The sequence below is a fragment of the Falco punctatus genome (assembly GCF_963210335.1).
Source record: "Falco punctatus genome assembly, chromosome: 12".
Taxonomy (NCBI): domain Eukaryota; kingdom Metazoa; phylum Chordata; class Aves; order Falconiformes; family Falconidae; genus Falco; species Falco punctatus.
Genome location: NC_137592.1, coordinates 13,260,252 through 13,276,936, shown reverse-complemented (window position 1 = coordinate 13,276,936; position 16,685 = coordinate 13,260,252). Strand labels below are relative to the sequence as shown.

Below are 16,685 nucleotides of genomic sequence, written 5' to 3'. Positions count from 1 at the left end.
ATCTTCATAAGACATTCAAAGGTTTTAGCTCCCCATGGCCCAAGAGCACGAGATGTCTGGAGAGTACACATGTGTCTAGTGCTTTTTATCATGTTCCCATATCCAGTGTGGAGCACTAGCTACTCTCTCTAGCCTGCTCTGTATTTGTTAAGATTTTTATTGCCAGTGCAAAGCTCTGCTCAAATTCCCTGGTTCAAACGCCCATTCAAATCCCCATTGCTGTCTTTTGCTGCTGCCAGAGTCCTCTCAGATCCTGAAGCCTTTATCTCCTATGTGGGTGCAGACAACAAAATTGCTGATCCAGTCTTAGAAGATCCTAGTGGCCTGAACCGCTCTAGAGTGAGTATCATTACCAGGAGAGGTGTAATCCTTATCAAGGTGAAGCTTGCTTCCTTCGATCCCCTGTTTCTGCTGTGGTTACACACAAGATCTCTCCTGATCATCTACTTCTTTAGGGTGTCGATCAGTAAGTCTTTCTCATTGCAGAAGAACAGGCTGCCTTTTGCCTCTTTAAGCTACAGCAATGAGCATGTAGGCCATGCAAAACCAGATTATTCAGCAGAGTGAAGCATGCTATTCCCTGCTTTTTATGTAGCAGTGTTTGGTTTTGGAGAAGCAAGTGGTTTATATGAGTTTTGGAAATGTGCAGTGAATTGTGCTTTTTGAGCCAGGCACTGTGGAAGGTGCAGCATCGAATAGAATTAAAATTCATCCAAGGAGATTCGTGTTGTTGGAGTTGTTACTAAAATGCCTTCACTTCATGGACAGACTGCAAACAGAGTTGCTGTCTTTTAGGTCTGTAGAAGACACTGAAATGCAGTCCACAGAGCTGTGCTTGTGATTCAGGCCTAATGCAGTTTGACCACTGTGTCATCACAGATCTCTACATCCATGCCAGCCCATGAAGGAGATGAGGAACTGATAGTGTAGACCCTTCCTTTTACAGGATGACCTACCTGGTTGCTTGCATACTCATGAGACTATGCGTTGATGCTTTGTGTGACAGCGAGTTTTCCTAGGCTGTCCTGCCATGGCTGAGGGCCACTGAAGGTGACGGAACATGGCACGATCGTTTGCCGATTTTCTTGGCAGCAAACCCACCAGAGTTTGTTCCTGTCACCAGATTAGGCTCACTGCAGAGCATTCCCTTTGAGGTGGGATGATGTTGGGGTTCTCTGGAAACCTGTTTATTCAGGTTGTGCTGTGGCTAATAAACTCTCCACATCTCTTGCTGCAGATAAGCTTTTGTGTGTACACCATTCTGGGAGTTGTGAAAAGAGCTCGTTGGCCTGCTGCTACTGAAGAGGCAAAAGCTGGAGGATTCTTGGTGGGATACATGCCCAGTGGAAGTCCAATCTACCGTAATCCCTGCACTGAGCAGGTCCTGAAGCTTCTCGACAATTTACTTGCTCTTATAAGGTGGGTCAAGTTGACTTGAAATCATTTATGTTGACTTAAGAATCTCGGAAAGCCAAACTGTGATAAATACATGGAATGCTCAGAGCATGTTCTCCCAGCGAAGCCAGCGGGAACACAGGCTGGTGCAGGTGCCCAAGTACTGTTCCTGACTGTTCACAGTGGGGAATGGCACTGGGGAAACTGGAGCCTTCTGAATGTTGATTGGCCTGGCCTACAAGAGTCCATCAAAGCCAATGGGAGCTTGGGCTGGGGTTGCCTCCCCCACCTCCACTGCTATAAGTCTGCCACCCAGTTAATCATTTCTAGACTAATATCTCTGCTCTGCCCTCAGTCCCTACAAGGCCACCTCTCCAGTCACCACCAGGGCAGTCCCAGCTCTCATCGCATCCTGTTTGTGTTGTTCTCTCTTCAGTGTCAAATTAAGCTGGTTTTGCTGAACACGAACACCAGCCTCCTGAAGCACTGTCTGCTATTGAAATCAGTGGATGCATACTCTCAGGCTGTTGCTACCTTGCAGTGCCTCTCTGCATGTCACTGGTGGTGTGTACATCTGGGGCAGCCAGAGGAGGGAGCAAGAGAAGGCAGAGAAGGGGAATCCTGAATAACAGTTCCCAGAATAATAAAGGAGGAATCTGTCTCAGGGTAACTGCTGACACTGGGATTTTGCCAGGCTTATGGGGCAATTTTGTGAGATAATGCTACATGTTACGTACTTTAAAACATGAGGCTCTGTCCTTGGCAGGAGCCTGCTGGGAAACAGTATTTTGAGATCCGCTTAGATTTTTCAGTTCCCAGGTCTTTCAGGAAAGGGGCCCTATTACTCGAGCTCTGTCTCGTCAGGTATGTTTGGTAGTCGCTGAGGTCAGGGCCGCTGCTTCCAGTGGGAAGCAACATGCTGGGCTGGTAGGACAAGCATGTATTGTCATGGCCTGCCCTAGCGGTGCTTTTCGTCACAGAGCTCTGTGTAGCACAGCAGGCGGCACTTTGGCCAGTGAGCAGGGTTGTACCATCTTGTTAGGGCCACAGAGTTGTGCTTGAAGTAATTCTGCTTTTTATCCTGGAAGGCTGAAGATCTTATCGATGAGCTTTTGGGAGAGGCTGGGTAGAGTTGCCTGAGTAGAAGTAGCCTCCTGCCATTTCTTCCAGAGCCTGGCACACGCTCAGTGTTGTGGCAGACCAACTAAACCAGTGCCCAAGGTCTGAACAGGCTGAAATAGGCAGACTTTTTGCTTGTGCAATCACTGTTCTTGCCAGAACTCAGGCATTATTAAAAACACTTAGGATCGCAGTTACAGCAAGCTTAGGAAAACTTACTGTCCAATTCTTATCACTCCCTGTAAAAAAGCAGAAATTCTGTGCCCGCTTGTTTGCCACCTCCAGGAAAACGCATGAGCTATGTTCTATTGCCAAGTGCTTCCCCATCTACGTAAAGGAAGAGGCTCCCTGGCTGTTTGTGAGGTAATGCATCTGCATTGTTTGAGCATCTCCCCTGCAGTCCAAGATATTTTCTGAGTGCATAGTAGTGACATACGTGGAATGGCCTGTTGTTCACTCGGGTATCGAGGCTTTTTTTTAAGGCTGGATACTCCAACAAGAACCGATGAGTGATGTGTTAAGAGCAGTAGATTCTCCACCTCATACCTTTCCTGGCTGCTGCTGGGTGTAGAGGCCTCTATGTGTGACAACTGCAAGCTTATAGTTGTTCAGTGCAAATGCTGATGATGCTTACGTCTTTCTGGAGAAGCTGGGGCTTCTGGTGTGTTTTTTGCTGGCTTTGAGTGCTTTTTCCATGTACTGCTTCCTCAAGCCCTCTTTAGTATGGATTACAGAAGAGAATACAGAATCTGTGGCAGCCTGTCAGCAGGCAGGAGGTACAGAGATATGAGGAAGGCTGGCTGGCAGGAAAACTGCCTGTGTTGAGGATGTCTTCAGGAATGTGATTGTGTTACTACTTGGGGATCGATCTTCTCTTAGCTGTATGCCATTAGGCAGCTTTCCGGGGGGATGAGCAAGGTCCAGTGTTGCTCATGTGCTTATGCAGGAATCGGATGTGGAAGTCCTCACAGGTTGTATTGGTTACTGTGTGAGCAGAACTGAAGTAGGAGCAGCACACATCCTTCTGAGCAGCTGAACTGAGCACCAAGTCAGGCACCAGCATGCAAAAAAGGGGCGTTCTGCAGGCTGAGCAGTCGGGTCTGTTGCTCTCTGATACTGTATGGCATTCTTCTGCTGTGTTTGCAGACAGAAGCAGTGGAAGCTGTTAATCTATTGAGTCTTTGCCAGGGTTAGTAGCTTGAAGGTAGGTCATGGATGAGACCAAATAGCCAAGAGGAATGAGAGGGAGTCCAGGTATCAAGGGAGAAATAAGGTAGTTTTGAGTGGCATCCTTTTGTGCCTACCCATATTTGTCTCTGTCTTGGTAGCTGTAGTTACCAAATTACTTTGAGGTTGCTTTGTTAATCACTGCTTGCAGCTTTTTGGGCGATGATTCTCCTGTCTTCTGTGGTACCTCATTTCACCTAGGTGCTTTCTAGCTTCTGGCTTAATTGTTCTCTCCTGAATTTAAACTGAAATAATGATCTGCAGCCACCTTTAGATAAAGGCGCATTTCTGGAGTCAGTAGCTGCATGAACTGATAGATGCAGCACCTTTATTGTGGTGGGATTTGGTCGTGTTTTGTTACAAATGGACTGGTCAGGCTCAGCAAATGCTTTGCATGGACAAAGGCTATTTTGGAACTCCTCTTGATGAGATGCTGACATTACTAAGGCATTAAATCTGGTGAAAGAATTGTTGATTAGACATGGATGCTGTAGGCATTTTCATTGTAGACGGCTCCCGCTTTGGATAAAGATTCTTCAGGCATGAATTGTCCTAAAGGACTCATCTTCTGGCCTTGAAGTTCATCTTTCTAGGCATCAGACCCTCTTTCCAGCAGAGCTGCGACCATCGCTGAAAATCCCCCAGGTCCTGCCATATCCTTTGCTTGTCTTTTCTAAAGCATAAATGTCTCTTGAATTTTTTTTTCCCATGTGTGGGATGCCCAGGAGTGCTGCTCACTGCTGAGAACATGAACATGCCTACGGGCTACATCTTTGTGTATGAGGGCTGTTGGATGCTTTTTTGACTCCCATAGGGAACAGCTGATTAGCCATTTTATCTTTGTTACTGCTGGGACCTGTCTAAAGTATTAATTAAGGGAGATCAGCCTGTGAGCGAACATCTGCCCTCCCAACTGTCAAACTTTAGAAAATGCTTCAAGGACTCTGAAACAACTAAGGACCATGATCACAGCTTCAGTATGTGAATGTCTGGCCCATCCTGCTGGGGTTAGAGCAGTGGGATTTCAAGGTTCACCACTGCAATTCCACAGTCCTCGGGTTCGCCCCACTGCCCTTCTGCCCAGCATGAGGCAAAGCCAACACTGGCACGGAGCAGGCAGGAGACATACAAGAGGGAATTACTTTAGTAGCTAGGTTTCGGGATAGCCTCAAGCAGAAATGCAGGGGGGTTTGAGTCAGTGGAACAACATTATCCAAAATTCTGTGGAGGCTGGGCTGCTCCCTGGCCCCTCTTGGGAAAGTAACACCAGCTTGTGCCCGCTTTGAGGCCTGTTGCATGGTGTTAGATCCAGCCCAGAATGAGAGTATGAGTCATTAAGAAGTCATTTGTGTAGCTCTTTCATAAGAAACTTACATACTTGCCTTCCTCACGTGCAGTGAGCAGGGAAGTATTTAACGCTTGCAGAGAGAAATGGGATAGCTGCCATTTCGGAGCTAACTCAGGCTCTCGGCAAACTCAGGCAGACGTCACTGCATCGGGGTTGCCAGGATTGTGAACATAGACCTTCAAAACAAAGTAAAATTAAATCATTAAGACATGAGTGAAAGCTGAGACTCTGGAGAACATACTGAGGTCTGCCCGCGCTCCCTTCCCCCAGCCATTCCCATGTACCCCCTGCTTTGGGAAACGCTGCTCTAGGGGGAGATACTGAGTTGCCCTTGATCACCTCTAGCAGCAGGTACAATGGCATTGCAGTTTTGGAGGAGGCTGCAGGATTTGTGCTGTGTGCAGCTGGCGACACCCAGAGTGGAGGTCTGAGGTCTCAAAGGAGAGAGGTAGGTGAGAGAGACACCCCCTGCCGAGTCCAGCTCTGAGTGTCAGTACCCTGGCTAAGAGGGGACCCATTTTGGCCTGGATGGCAAGAACCAGCCACCCGTGGCTGAATTGGTGTCCCGCACGGAGCCGTGGCCGCCTCCTGATGATGCGGAATTGTTCCCAGCTGGATGTGTTGTCCAGGGGGCACATGTGTCTGCCACGAGTAACATCTGATCGGACTGATGTTCTCCCTAGAGTCCCTCCAATGCCACCTGCCATTCTGGGGACTGTGACCCATTCCTGGGGGGCAGTGTGTGTATTTTGGACTTGATACAGCCCCTCCCTCTGCAGGGGCCTTAGGTGCGGAAGATCTTTTGAGATTACAGAATCTGTGTCTTGTCGGTTTTTAAAATACATTCTCTGATCCCTTTGGCCAAGCTAATAAGCTGTTGCCAGCATCAACTGGATAATTGCTGGGAGTTTTTACTGCCAGTGCTTGCAAGGGGTGGGGTGAACTGAAGTAAGTGGAAGGGGCAGCCAGGAGATTCGGGACATGAGATGGAGTCACTCCATGTCTCTGTCGGGTCAGCTTCCCCAATATTTTTGCAGGTGGGGAAGGGGGATCCCATGCACACGTGCTTGGTCTCACCTTCCTCATCATCTGCCTCAGAAGAGCGGTTCACAAGCTGAAGGAGAGGATCCCACTGTCAAGGGCAAAAAGGGTTGACCCACATGAGTATAAACCAAGTGCTCTTCTGTTTCAGGACTCACAACAATCTCTACAAGCCGGAGATGGTGGCTAGGCTGGGGGAAACGTTTGCAAAGGCCTTAGATATGCTGGAGGTGGAGAAGAATGCCATCCTAGGTAAGGGGCTTCTCTTCAGGAGGAATGTGTGGGCAGATTCTGAGAGGCGTTTGAGGTGGTGGTCCATCAATAGCAGTGGAAGTGAAGAGGGCTGGAGAGCCAGCTTCTTCGTAGTATTTGCAGCTCAGCTTCTTTGTAGTAGTTGTAGCTGAGCTCTGATTTAAACCTGCTGAAATGAAGAAGTTAATGTAAGTTACTGGTCACAGACCAATTGGCTTCTTCTGCATGAAGTGAAGGGTACCCTACCAAACTGCTTATCCCAGCTGGGTGGCGGTCTCTGCAACATGGCATTTCAGGCTGGAGAGGCTGGTGTTGCTGTAGTTGTCTGCCTTTGAGCAGAATTGGTTCCCAGCAGGATCCCTGAGTGCTGGTGCAGAGACCTGTCCTGGAGGGTAAGACCAGGTCCTGCAGTATGGTTTTGTCCCGTTTTTCCAGACAGTGTATTAGAAAGAGGTTTCTGGAACTGTCTTAAAACAGGTTTGAGCTTGTGAACACAAGCCTTTCCAGCCAAGCAGAAGTGGGTGGCTTTGTGGATAAAGTGTAAACCGTGAGTCTGGAAATTTCAGGTTCTGATAGTGAAATGTTTTGGGGAAGTTGCTTTGTCTTCTTTATCCCCGTTTCCTATCTGTAAAATGAGGAGATGCTTCCTTTTCCTGTTTTCTGTGACTTACAAACTCTGTCGGTGAACCACTGCATGTAAAGCAACAGGGTCTTGATCTCTGCTCTAAATTTTTTAATATCACAGTTCAGCAGTAGCTTGTGTCCTGACAGAGATGAATACAAACCTGTAGAGATGAGCTATTAGAGGAGCTGCACAGCTGTCAGCATTGCTCCTGACTGGGTTCTGATAGCTCCAGTAAGTTTTGCTTTGAAGAAATGAGGGGGCTATAACAACCTTAGTTGGGAACACCTCTGCTCTGGGTACAGCCAACCTGAACTTGGCTTACCTCTGAGGGGAGGTTCTGCCCCAGGGTTGCTGTGCCTCTTCCCGTTTGGCTGCGTGTTGATCTTGTCGACCCTCGCTGCTGACAAGTTGGCTGGGGCCTCCCCAGCATGTTCTAAAGGTACACCGTGCTCTGTCAATGTAGCTGAAGCTTATTCATTCCCACAGGTCTACCTCAGCCTCTGCTGGAGCTTTATGACTCTCCTGTTTACAAAACGGTGTTAGAAAGGATGCAGGGCTTCTTTTGTACTCTCTACGACAACTGGTAAGAGCACCAGAAATCCCCATTCACCATTGCACAGCGGAAGCAGTAGGCTATTGCTGGGTGCTGACTTCTTCTAGAGTTAAGACTCTTCATGTGAGCTGTATCCTATAATATCCAAGTACGAGCTGCAGTTGTGAACTGTACTCAGTGGTTGTAACCTACTGCATATATGTGGAACACAGGCGCTGGAGAAAGTACCTCAAAATGTGGATCTGATTTTAGCCTTTCTGCGGTTAGGTAGTTGGATCGAGCACTTATCTGATACCCAGACCTAGTCTGACTCTCTGCCACTTTTAATCATGTGTTGGGATACATCAGCACTTGAAAGTACATTTTAGTGCTTAAATGCTTAATTCATTGTCCCCTCTGCAGGTACCCCAGAAAAAAAGAGATGTCCTCTATAGTATTTGTTTAAGAACATGGCAACTATCTAATATCAAGATAACAGTACTTGTAACCTTTGCAGACCAGAGGCATAGTACCTATTCTCTAGCAGACTTGCAACTGACTTGTTTTTTTGTTGAAGTTTCCACATCCTGGGAAATGCAGGCCCCTCCATGCAACAGGATTTCTACACTGTTGAGGGACTTGCCACCCAGCTCCTCAGCTCAGCTTTCATCAACCTCAACAACATTCCTGATTACAGACTGCGTCCCATGCTCCGTATCCTTCCATCACTGTCTCCAGCCAGCTAGGGAGGCTTTGAACACATAAATTGAAAACCTGCATCGTTTTCAGTATGGCCAAGCCAAAGAGGGGTGATGGAGGAGGTAAACAAACAGGGATACGCCTGGTGTGGATGAGGTGTGAGCCTAGGTGGGCATGAGCAGGAACAGCAGTGCAGTGGGATCAGAGAGAGTAAACGCAAAGAATTATGTGGTCCTGGATTCCGCATGGGGGGTGGGTAGTCCCTTCTAGGGGGCAAGGAGGCTTGGATAGTGTAGCGGCTTGGCAGTAGGATGTCTGACTAGACTTTGTGCTTGTGTGGGAGGCCATCTGGAGTTCCCAGCCCACTTTCCAGGGCTGGACATTCGGTCTTACAGCTGGGAAAAGGATGCTAGTACCCTCAGCTTTCTCAGCTGAACTGTCAGGGGAAGGGGCTGAATATTTCATGCTCTTGCAGCGTAGAGATGACACTTGTTAATTCAGGGCTGTGAGAAGATGGGCTTTGGGGTGTCTGTTGCTTGGCCTCCCAGTGGAATGGACTGGTTCGGGCAGTGTGCTGCAGTCTCCCTAGCAGCTGGCCATGTGTGCTGGATCTCTTCCTTAACTAGTCTATGCAGGTGTGTTTGTGAAGCCCTTGGTACTCTCCTGCCCTTCAGAATACTACGAAACCCTTGTATGCCCCATGCTGGGACCACTCTTTACCTATCTGCACATGGTAAGAAAACAGCTTGTTCGATGCCGGCTCCTTGGCAGACCAGACTCCCTGTAGCAGGTGGCAGCAACATGTGAGGACATCTGTCTCTCCAAAGCTAGCAGACACCAGGGCAGAGCCTCAATGCTTAATGATTTTGATGCTGTTCAGGGAGGGCTTTTATGGTGCGTTGAACTCTGGCTGTTGCACAGCACCCCTTGCTGTGAATTCAAACATTTGCTCCTCAGACCTTCAGCCCTAAGAATTTTTGTGGGTTTGTTTTTGGGTTTTTTTTGCCTGTGTCCTCTCCTTTTCCTGAAAGCTCGCTCAGATTCTTACAGCCAGCACAGCCACAGCATCTTCAGCACAGCTGGTGGCAGTTCTTGCCCCATTCAAAATGGGACTTGGCATGAGAGCTGTGTTAAAAGCTCTTGAGCTGCTATCAGCTGTGTAGCCTCTTTGCATTGTGTCAGGCATGGCTCCTTAGGAAGGTATTGAATCTTCCCTTTTGTTTTGAACAGAGGTTGTCTCAGAAATGGCAGGTGATCAACCAGCGAAGCATGCTCTGGTAAGTGTCCATACCTTGATACGAGGGGGAGATGGGGAGTGGGATGGAGCTTTGGTCTTATATGTGGCCCTTTGCCCAGGGAACAGTCCTGACAGCAGAGAGCTGGAAAACACTGTTTACTCTGATGGTGACTCATTTGCTGTGCTTGGGCAGAGGGGATACTTTCAGACATTGGCTCCCTTCACACTAAAACCTCTTGTCCTCAGTGAGGATGACGCTGCAGATGACAACCCCGAGTCTCAGGAGATGCTTGAGGAACAGCTGGTCAGGCTGCTGACCCGAGAAGTCATGGATCTCATCAGTAAGTGAAATCAAGCTAGGTCCCCTGGGATATTTGAGAAGTTTGCCCCGGAGAGGACAAAAGGAATTTCCAATGTGCAGTAAAACTTAACTATAATGGCCAGTATTTAACATAATCCTTAGAAACCAGGTGTGAGATGGGTAACCCTGCCAAAATCTTAGCAAAAACCTAGTAAAAGATCAATTAAAAACCTTCAGAAAAGGTGCTTCCTTCTGTTAGGTTAGCATTTAGGGCTCCATGGTTTTGGCACTGTCTTTGTAGAAGTCCAGTCCTCCTTTGGAATCTGGGTTCTCCCTTCCTCTGCCCTGGAGCCCAGTACAGGACATCAATTTATGGGCAACCTGAGCATAGAGCAGTTTTGTTGCTGACAGTCGCCATGTTTCTAGGCAGACAGGTGGGAGGAGTCCCTCCTGCAAAGCAATCTCCCTTATTTGTGTTCCTTTTCTCTCCAACATTGTGTTTTTGTCAGCATGGCTTTGAGCACAGAGGCTGGGAATATTGACTCCACGTAGAGATTTCAGATCCTCGACCTTCCATCTCCTTTCTTGCCTTAAGATAATGTTCTTCTTGGGTTATGGCTTCAAATGGTTTTGCACATTCCTGGTTCTCAGTAGTCTGAAGCAGCCACTGTACAGCAGGTTCCGCTGTGGGAGGATGCTGTGGGTGGGGTGTTTCAGCCTTCCAGGTAGTGCAGTATGTGGCTTTCGTACTGGGTTTGCAGATTCTTCTGCAAAGTGCTGTATAAGAGCTTCTGCAAGTGCTGTGTAAGAGCTGGGGGAGCTTGAAGCAGCTGTGAGCCCATCAGAGTCTGTAGGATAATCTCTGCGTGTACTGAAGTAGCATCTTGCTTTTCCGCTCCTCTGACCTGCAACTGTTTTTGCAGCCGTTTGCTGTGTTTCTAAGAAAGGTGTTGAGCATAACACTACTGCTGCTGTAGATGGAGATGGTGAGTAAATGCCTACCTTTGCCTTTCCTGCCCTTGGTGTACACGAGCACTTTTCCCATTTCCTCATGCATTTCTTGAAGGAGAGGCTGGCCCATTGCTGGAAGTTCTGTGTGAGGGGTGTGGTATAGGTTTGGTTAAGAAGCCTTCAGCTCTGTCCTGCCCAGCGTGTCTGGGGGCCACAGGAAAACCCAATTAACCTAGGAATAAACGTGCTGTAGGATTCACAGGTAGCATGTTTGAGCAGCTGATTCTTAAGGTACCGAGAAGAGGGGATGTGCACAGTCTCCCAGAGAGCTGAAGGTTGCTCGCTGGGTGCCCTTCGTGCTCCACAAAGGGTGTGGGTGCTTTCTGCTTGGAGAGAGATGTTCTGGCAAGCTGTGCCAGCATACTGACTGTGTGCTGTGTCCTGGCTTCCAGCTGAGTTCTCGCTGTGCCTCTCTGTGTCACCCGCAGTCCTCGGGAGGCCATGTTCACAGTGCTCTTTGCTCTGCTCTGCAGATGATGAGGCGATGGCCACAGAGGTGACTCCCCCTGCCAGCGCAGAGCTCACCGAGCTTGGCAAGTGTCTGATGAAGCAAGAGGTAAGAGTGTGTGCTCTGACTTTCACCATCCTTCCTGTCACACTTGTCTGTGGTGCAGCCAGGTGCTGATACAGCCATCTAGGCTGCTGGAGCATCCCTCAGTGTGAGAATCTTCTCTTGGGAACTTACATATTTTTTTAAGGGCCTTGTTAATGGCTGCAGAAGCCACAAAGCAAATGGGGATTGGGGGATCCAGTATAACACGCAGCTACAGAGTTTCAGCCCTTCTGCAGGTGAGGCCTTAGGTGTACTTCCCCCAAGGTGCTCCCTGGCTCTGTCTCCGTCCTGGGCTCCAGCCTTCATGAGGAAGAACTTCACCCAGCAGCTCTTTTTTCTGTAAAATGTGCCAGAGCTGGCATAGGAGCCACAGTGTTAACGTAATCCACTGTGCAGAGTGCCTTCATCCCAATACCTCTGCATTCCTCCTCTGCTGTGGATGCCTCAGAAGCTTCAGAAGCTGTTGTAGAAGCTTTTGCAGTGACTTGAGAGTAGCAGCTGATGGGGAGTGAGATGAAGGGAGCAGGTTTACTTGAACTTGATTCTTCATGGCTATGGTTGTGCACACTGGGTGCCTTTAAGCACTTCAGCTGGAGCAGCAGCATGCCAGATTCTCAGAAGACAGCCCCAAGGAGCTCCTGCAGAGTCCCTGGATTTCTTCTTGGCTTCCTTCAGGTTTGAACCCTGGAGGTGGGAAATAGTTCCTTTGACTGGTTTCCCTCTCTGGCTCCTTTTCAGGATGTCTGCACTGCGCTGCTGATCACTGCCTACGCATCCCTCTCCTGGAAGGACACCTTGTCCTGCCAAAGAACCACAACACAGCTTTGCTGGCCGCTGCTCAAACAGGTACCTCTGGGAGGAAGAAGGGATTACTTCTGGCAGGGTTGGGAGATGAAGCTCTGAATGTAGTGAGAAGCATGGCTGCTTCACCCCTGGGCATCTTCTCCTCAGGAAGACTGAGCTGCTGCAGAAAAGCAGTCATGTATCAGTGTCCTGCTTCCATGCTAATATTGCCTCTTCCCCAGGTGCTTCCAGGAAACCTCCTGCCCGATGCTGTGTCCTGGTTTTTCACAAGCGTGCTGAAGGGCTTACAGACACACGGGCAGCACGATGGCTGCATGGCAGCTCTGGTCCACCTGGCTTTCCAGATCTATGAGGCCTTGGTGAGAAATTCCACTTGTTATCCAGATGCAAGGTTGGCTGGGGAGTGGTGGAAAACCAATCCCATGCGTGCTTGGGTAGGGGCGGAGGAGCTAATGGTCCCCCAAGGAGGGCAGGGCTGCTTCTAAAGCAGAGCTGTGTTAACTGTATGGCTCCCTGCAGCGCCCTCGCTACGCTGAGCTGAAGGCAGTGATGGAGCAGATCCCAGACATCCAGAGGGACTCCTTGGAGCAGTTTGATTCAAAGCTTCTCAACCCAACACTGCAGAAGGTGGCAGACAAGCGCCGGAAGGATCATTTCAAGCGCCTCATCACAGGTTGCATTGGAGTAAGTGATATCCATGAGGAAAATGAACCCGTTTCATTTCACACCCATATGCTGCAGAAAGCCAGCCTGCGTGCCTCTCCCCAACCGCGCCTCCCATCCAGGAGGGCATTGCAGTCTATTCTGTGTTTGTTCTGTCTTCAGCTCAGAGGTGCAGCAGGGGTAGCAGCCCGACTGAGCAGCCTCTCCAGCGATGATTTCTGACTGAGAGGCGGGGGGGTACCCTGCACAAGGGTGCCCAGGGGAACAGGGTGTTAAAACCTTTGAGGGACACTGTTAGGTGGGTGCTGGGCTTTTGTGAGGATGGTGATGTTGGGAGCCTGATGGCACGGGATTAGAAGCTTGGCAGCCGGTGCCCTGGTGGTTACCTCTGTGCCCTGGCACTTGGGAAGGACCAGGCTTGAGAGTCCCCAACATGCAAATGCAGGATCCAGGCCTGGGGATTACTCAGAATCTGGGGTCTGCCTCTGAGCTGAGGCAGGGTATGAAGGCAGTAGTGACTGATGCCTGCCTTGTCTGTCCTCTGCAGAAGCCCCTTGGGGAGCAGTTCCGCAAGGAGGTTCATATCCGGAACCTCCCATCTCTCTTCAAAAAGGTGAAGCCATCATTGGAGACGGATGTGCTAGAAAATGAGGATGGAGAGGGTCTCACTGCACTCTTCGAGCCCTGAGCCTGGGCTGTTGCAACCATCTCCACCCCTACCTTGTATTCTGTCTCTCCACATAGTAAGCACGTTAGATTCTCTTTGTCATCGCCTCCACAAGCGTTCGTCTGAATAAAGCCCTTTACGGGTCCTGTCCCATTCTCCTCCCTGCATTGGGATGGGGCCTGTGGTGGCATTTGAACCAGTGTATTAAGCTTTCCCTGATTCCTTCCCCTCCATTGGATGAGCATCTTTAGACCTTTGCTTCTCTGCAAGGTGGGAGCTGAGCCCATAGGCTCCATTAGGTAAAGCCTGGTCATCCTGTAGCCTTGGGTCACTCTTGTTCCACCTCTTCATCCCTTGGGGTTCAGGATTCATGCAAAAGGCAGAGTAGTGCGCCATGTGAAAAGGGGCTACCCTAATCTTCCTCCGGGTGCTAGGAGCCGGGCTTTGTGGGGAGCGCATCAGACACTCCGGTCATGCCTGTCGGCTCTCGTCCCTTGCGGACTCGTACTCTGATGAATCTGTTTCCCTCCGGGGTGCTGAGCCTTGGGCTGAGGGCTGCTGTCAGGCAGCCTGGCAGTGCTCTAGGATCTCCCTCGAGATCAGCCTTTTCTAAGGTGCAGCTGCTCTCTAGAAAGAGGCAGACACTGTCATACAGATACATACATATATATGTATGTATATATGATCATACAGCTTGTTCTACCCAGAGCCAAATGGAAGGCTTTTCCTTTGTGCCAGCCTTTCTTGGACATCTCTCAGGGGGAGCAGGACAGATTTTTTTTATTATCTTTTTCTTTTTACCATGTCCTGTAGATTAGAACATGGCCAGTGCAGGGTACGCAAAATCCGGACCAATATCTGAAGCACCTGCAAACCAAAAGGGATTTCCTCACCCTGTTGCTGTGGAGGTGACAGTAGCCTGTGTTTTTTAACCAGCCTGGTACTTGGAGAATTGCATGGTGGGGCAGGAGTGGGGGTGGTAATTCTGCAGTTTACAGGGGGGAGCCAGGTCAGAAACTGGGTTTTGGATGAGGTGGGACTCTTATTATGCCACTCCAGTCTGCAAAGCTGGTTTTTCTTACGTGACAAGTGGTTCCGTTGATCTATCCTAGCGTTAGCACAGGAGCTGGGAGGGTCTGTCCAGAGCTGGCTGGCAGTTTTGCCATCCGAAGACAAAACAAGGAATAATCTGGTGAGCAGAGAACATGGTGTCTCCACTTGGACAGACTGGATAGAATAGCTGGAGTTGGGAGGGATGGGAACACAGAAAGGAAGAGCAGCCCTTAGGAATCCACTCACCCTCCTGCCCCTGCTGTTCCACCAGCACCCTCCACTTTCCTCCTGGCCTCAAAACTTTTTTAACCTCTGAGCTAACGTGGCTCCTGGCTTTAGCAAAGGCTGGGTGTATTTATTGTGTTGTGATATTTTTAACATCCTGTGACTTCATGCTAGACACAAGGGGTTGTTTTTTTTTTAAATGGTTTTTAGAACCTTTTTTTGTAGGAATGTTTAAATCCAAAGCTGTCTCTGAACTGGTTGTGTTACACCTCTGAATGTCAGTAAAGCTATTCCAGTTTCATACACACGGTGTCATGCTTCATTTTTATTGTTTTGGTAAGATCAGAGACCTCTGCTTTGCCCAGATTGTCCTCCTAAGGATTGTTCAGCCAGCACTTCTTATTCCAGCTACCACAAAGGGAGCACCTTTGCTGGTAGCCAACATACATTATGAGGGAGGGGATGAACCATTCCAGACTACCTAATCAAATTAGAAGGCAAGGGGAAAACTGCATTTTAAAGTATTTATGTCACTCACAGCTGGTTATATTAATTCCACAACAGCTGCTAGGTCCCAGCTTACAGCTTGAAGGCTCGATGTTGCCGAAGTGAAACCCTTTGGCATGCCTATTCCAGGCTATGTCCCATAAGCAGTATGGCAAATATGCACAGAAAGGTGCATATACTACTGAAGTAGCCTCCAAGCCCAACCCTGGCTACTGCTGGGAGAAACAGTGTCTTGTGCTAGTACTGCAGTTCAGCCGCAACGCTCTCGGCTGACCTTTTTGGTAACACAGCTACAACAGGACGGTGACGTAGCTATTGCCTTTGGTCTCTCCCTTGGTCTGAAGGTTGCATGAAAGGTCCCTCTTGCAGCAAAAGTAGAAGCTCTCAAAGAGGTGTGCCTGAGCACCGTCGTGTAAGTTTTTGTTATAAAACCTTTTCCCAGGGCCCCAACTGTAACCCAGCTCAGCATGTTTAAACTGAAAGGATCAAGACAGAAATCAGTGTTTTTCCAATGGGATTAACACCTAAATGGGTGTTGATTAAGAACTAGCCACAGTCCAGGTGGAGAGGAACTTTTCTGTGCTTTAAGCTGGCACTGGGACTACACACAGAGTTCCTCATACACATGAGGCAAGTACTGCACAGCTGAGCTAAGTTTTCAGCAAGCAAAAAGCCGTGGGGGGGAGGCATCATGGTGAAGGCTGTTAGGAGCTCTAAACCGAGAGGTGCAAACCACAGGACTTGGGCCTAGCTCTTGGGTTCCCAGCACTCCCTTCTAAGGGTCAGGGGATGAACGAGACCCTGCGGGATGCGTTCAGCAGCGAAGGGCCCTACAAGCCTGCTGAAAGAGGATGTGGTGCAAGAGTCAGCAAACACAGCTGTGAAACACCAACAGCTCCCAGAATAGCTCTCACAGGGAAGCAGCCAGTTCCCCCAGCAACCAATTACCAGCTCTCTGGAAAAATACCTGGAAGCAGGGCATGGGTCTGCAACACAGCATAGTGACATGGGACAGGTTGGGATTGCAGCCAGGACACCAAGCTTGCCTATTCCCTACAGCACATCCACCTTAACACCTGTAAGGATGTTTACAGCACAAGTAGCTGCATCTCAGTGAAGCAGATAAAAAGTATGATTGCTACGCTAAATTCTAGCATTGTAGTGAGGATTGACTCAAGCAACTAGGACACACTGGTACTCCCAGCTGTTCCCTGAAGTTCTAGTTCCTTCATCAGTTTGTCAAGAGACGTTCACAAGCCAAGACCTACCCTGCTGCTGGCTAACAGTGCTCACCACCGAGACTAACTTGCAAGTCCTCCCAGGCTTCCCTGGGTAAAGCCAGGCCCATGACTGTCACCAGCTCTCCACCATCAAGTTCTGCTTCAAAGACAGCCCAAAGTACATTCAGTCACTGAAAAGGAGAACA

General features: G+C 49.1%; 1 protein-coding gene across 6 annotated transcripts in view; it reads left to right on the top strand.

The window, feature by feature from the left end:
- Positions 1-15,055, top strand: part of XPO5 (exportin 5) — a 32,037-nt gene extending 16,982 nt beyond the window's left edge. For all 6 annotated transcript variants that reach the window (XM_080407994.1, XM_080407995.1, XM_080407993.1 and 3 more), the window contains 14 exons: positions 240-339; positions 1,238-1,419; positions 6,282-6,382; positions 7,494-7,590; positions 8,117-8,253; positions 8,874-8,971; positions 9,469-9,515; positions 9,722-9,816; positions 10,700-10,762; positions 11,261-11,343; positions 12,079-12,186; positions 12,366-12,503; positions 12,664-12,828; positions 13,355-15,055. In XM_080407994.1, the coding sequence (XP_080264120.1) occupies positions 240-339; positions 1,238-1,419; positions 6,282-6,382; positions 7,494-7,590; positions 8,117-8,253; positions 8,874-8,971; positions 9,469-9,515; positions 9,722-9,816; positions 10,700-10,762; positions 11,261-11,343; positions 12,079-12,186; positions 12,366-12,503; positions 12,664-12,828; positions 13,355-13,495 (1,555 nt within the window). In that variant the 3' untranslated portion in view covers positions 13,496-15,055. The remainder of the gene's footprint in view (positions 1-239; positions 340-1,237; positions 1,420-6,281; positions 6,383-7,493; positions 7,591-8,116; positions 8,254-8,873; positions 8,972-9,468; positions 9,516-9,721; positions 9,817-10,699; positions 10,763-11,260; positions 11,344-12,078; positions 12,187-12,365; positions 12,504-12,663; positions 12,829-13,354) is intronic.
- The last annotated feature ends 1,630 nt before the right edge of the window (positions 15,056-16,685 follow it).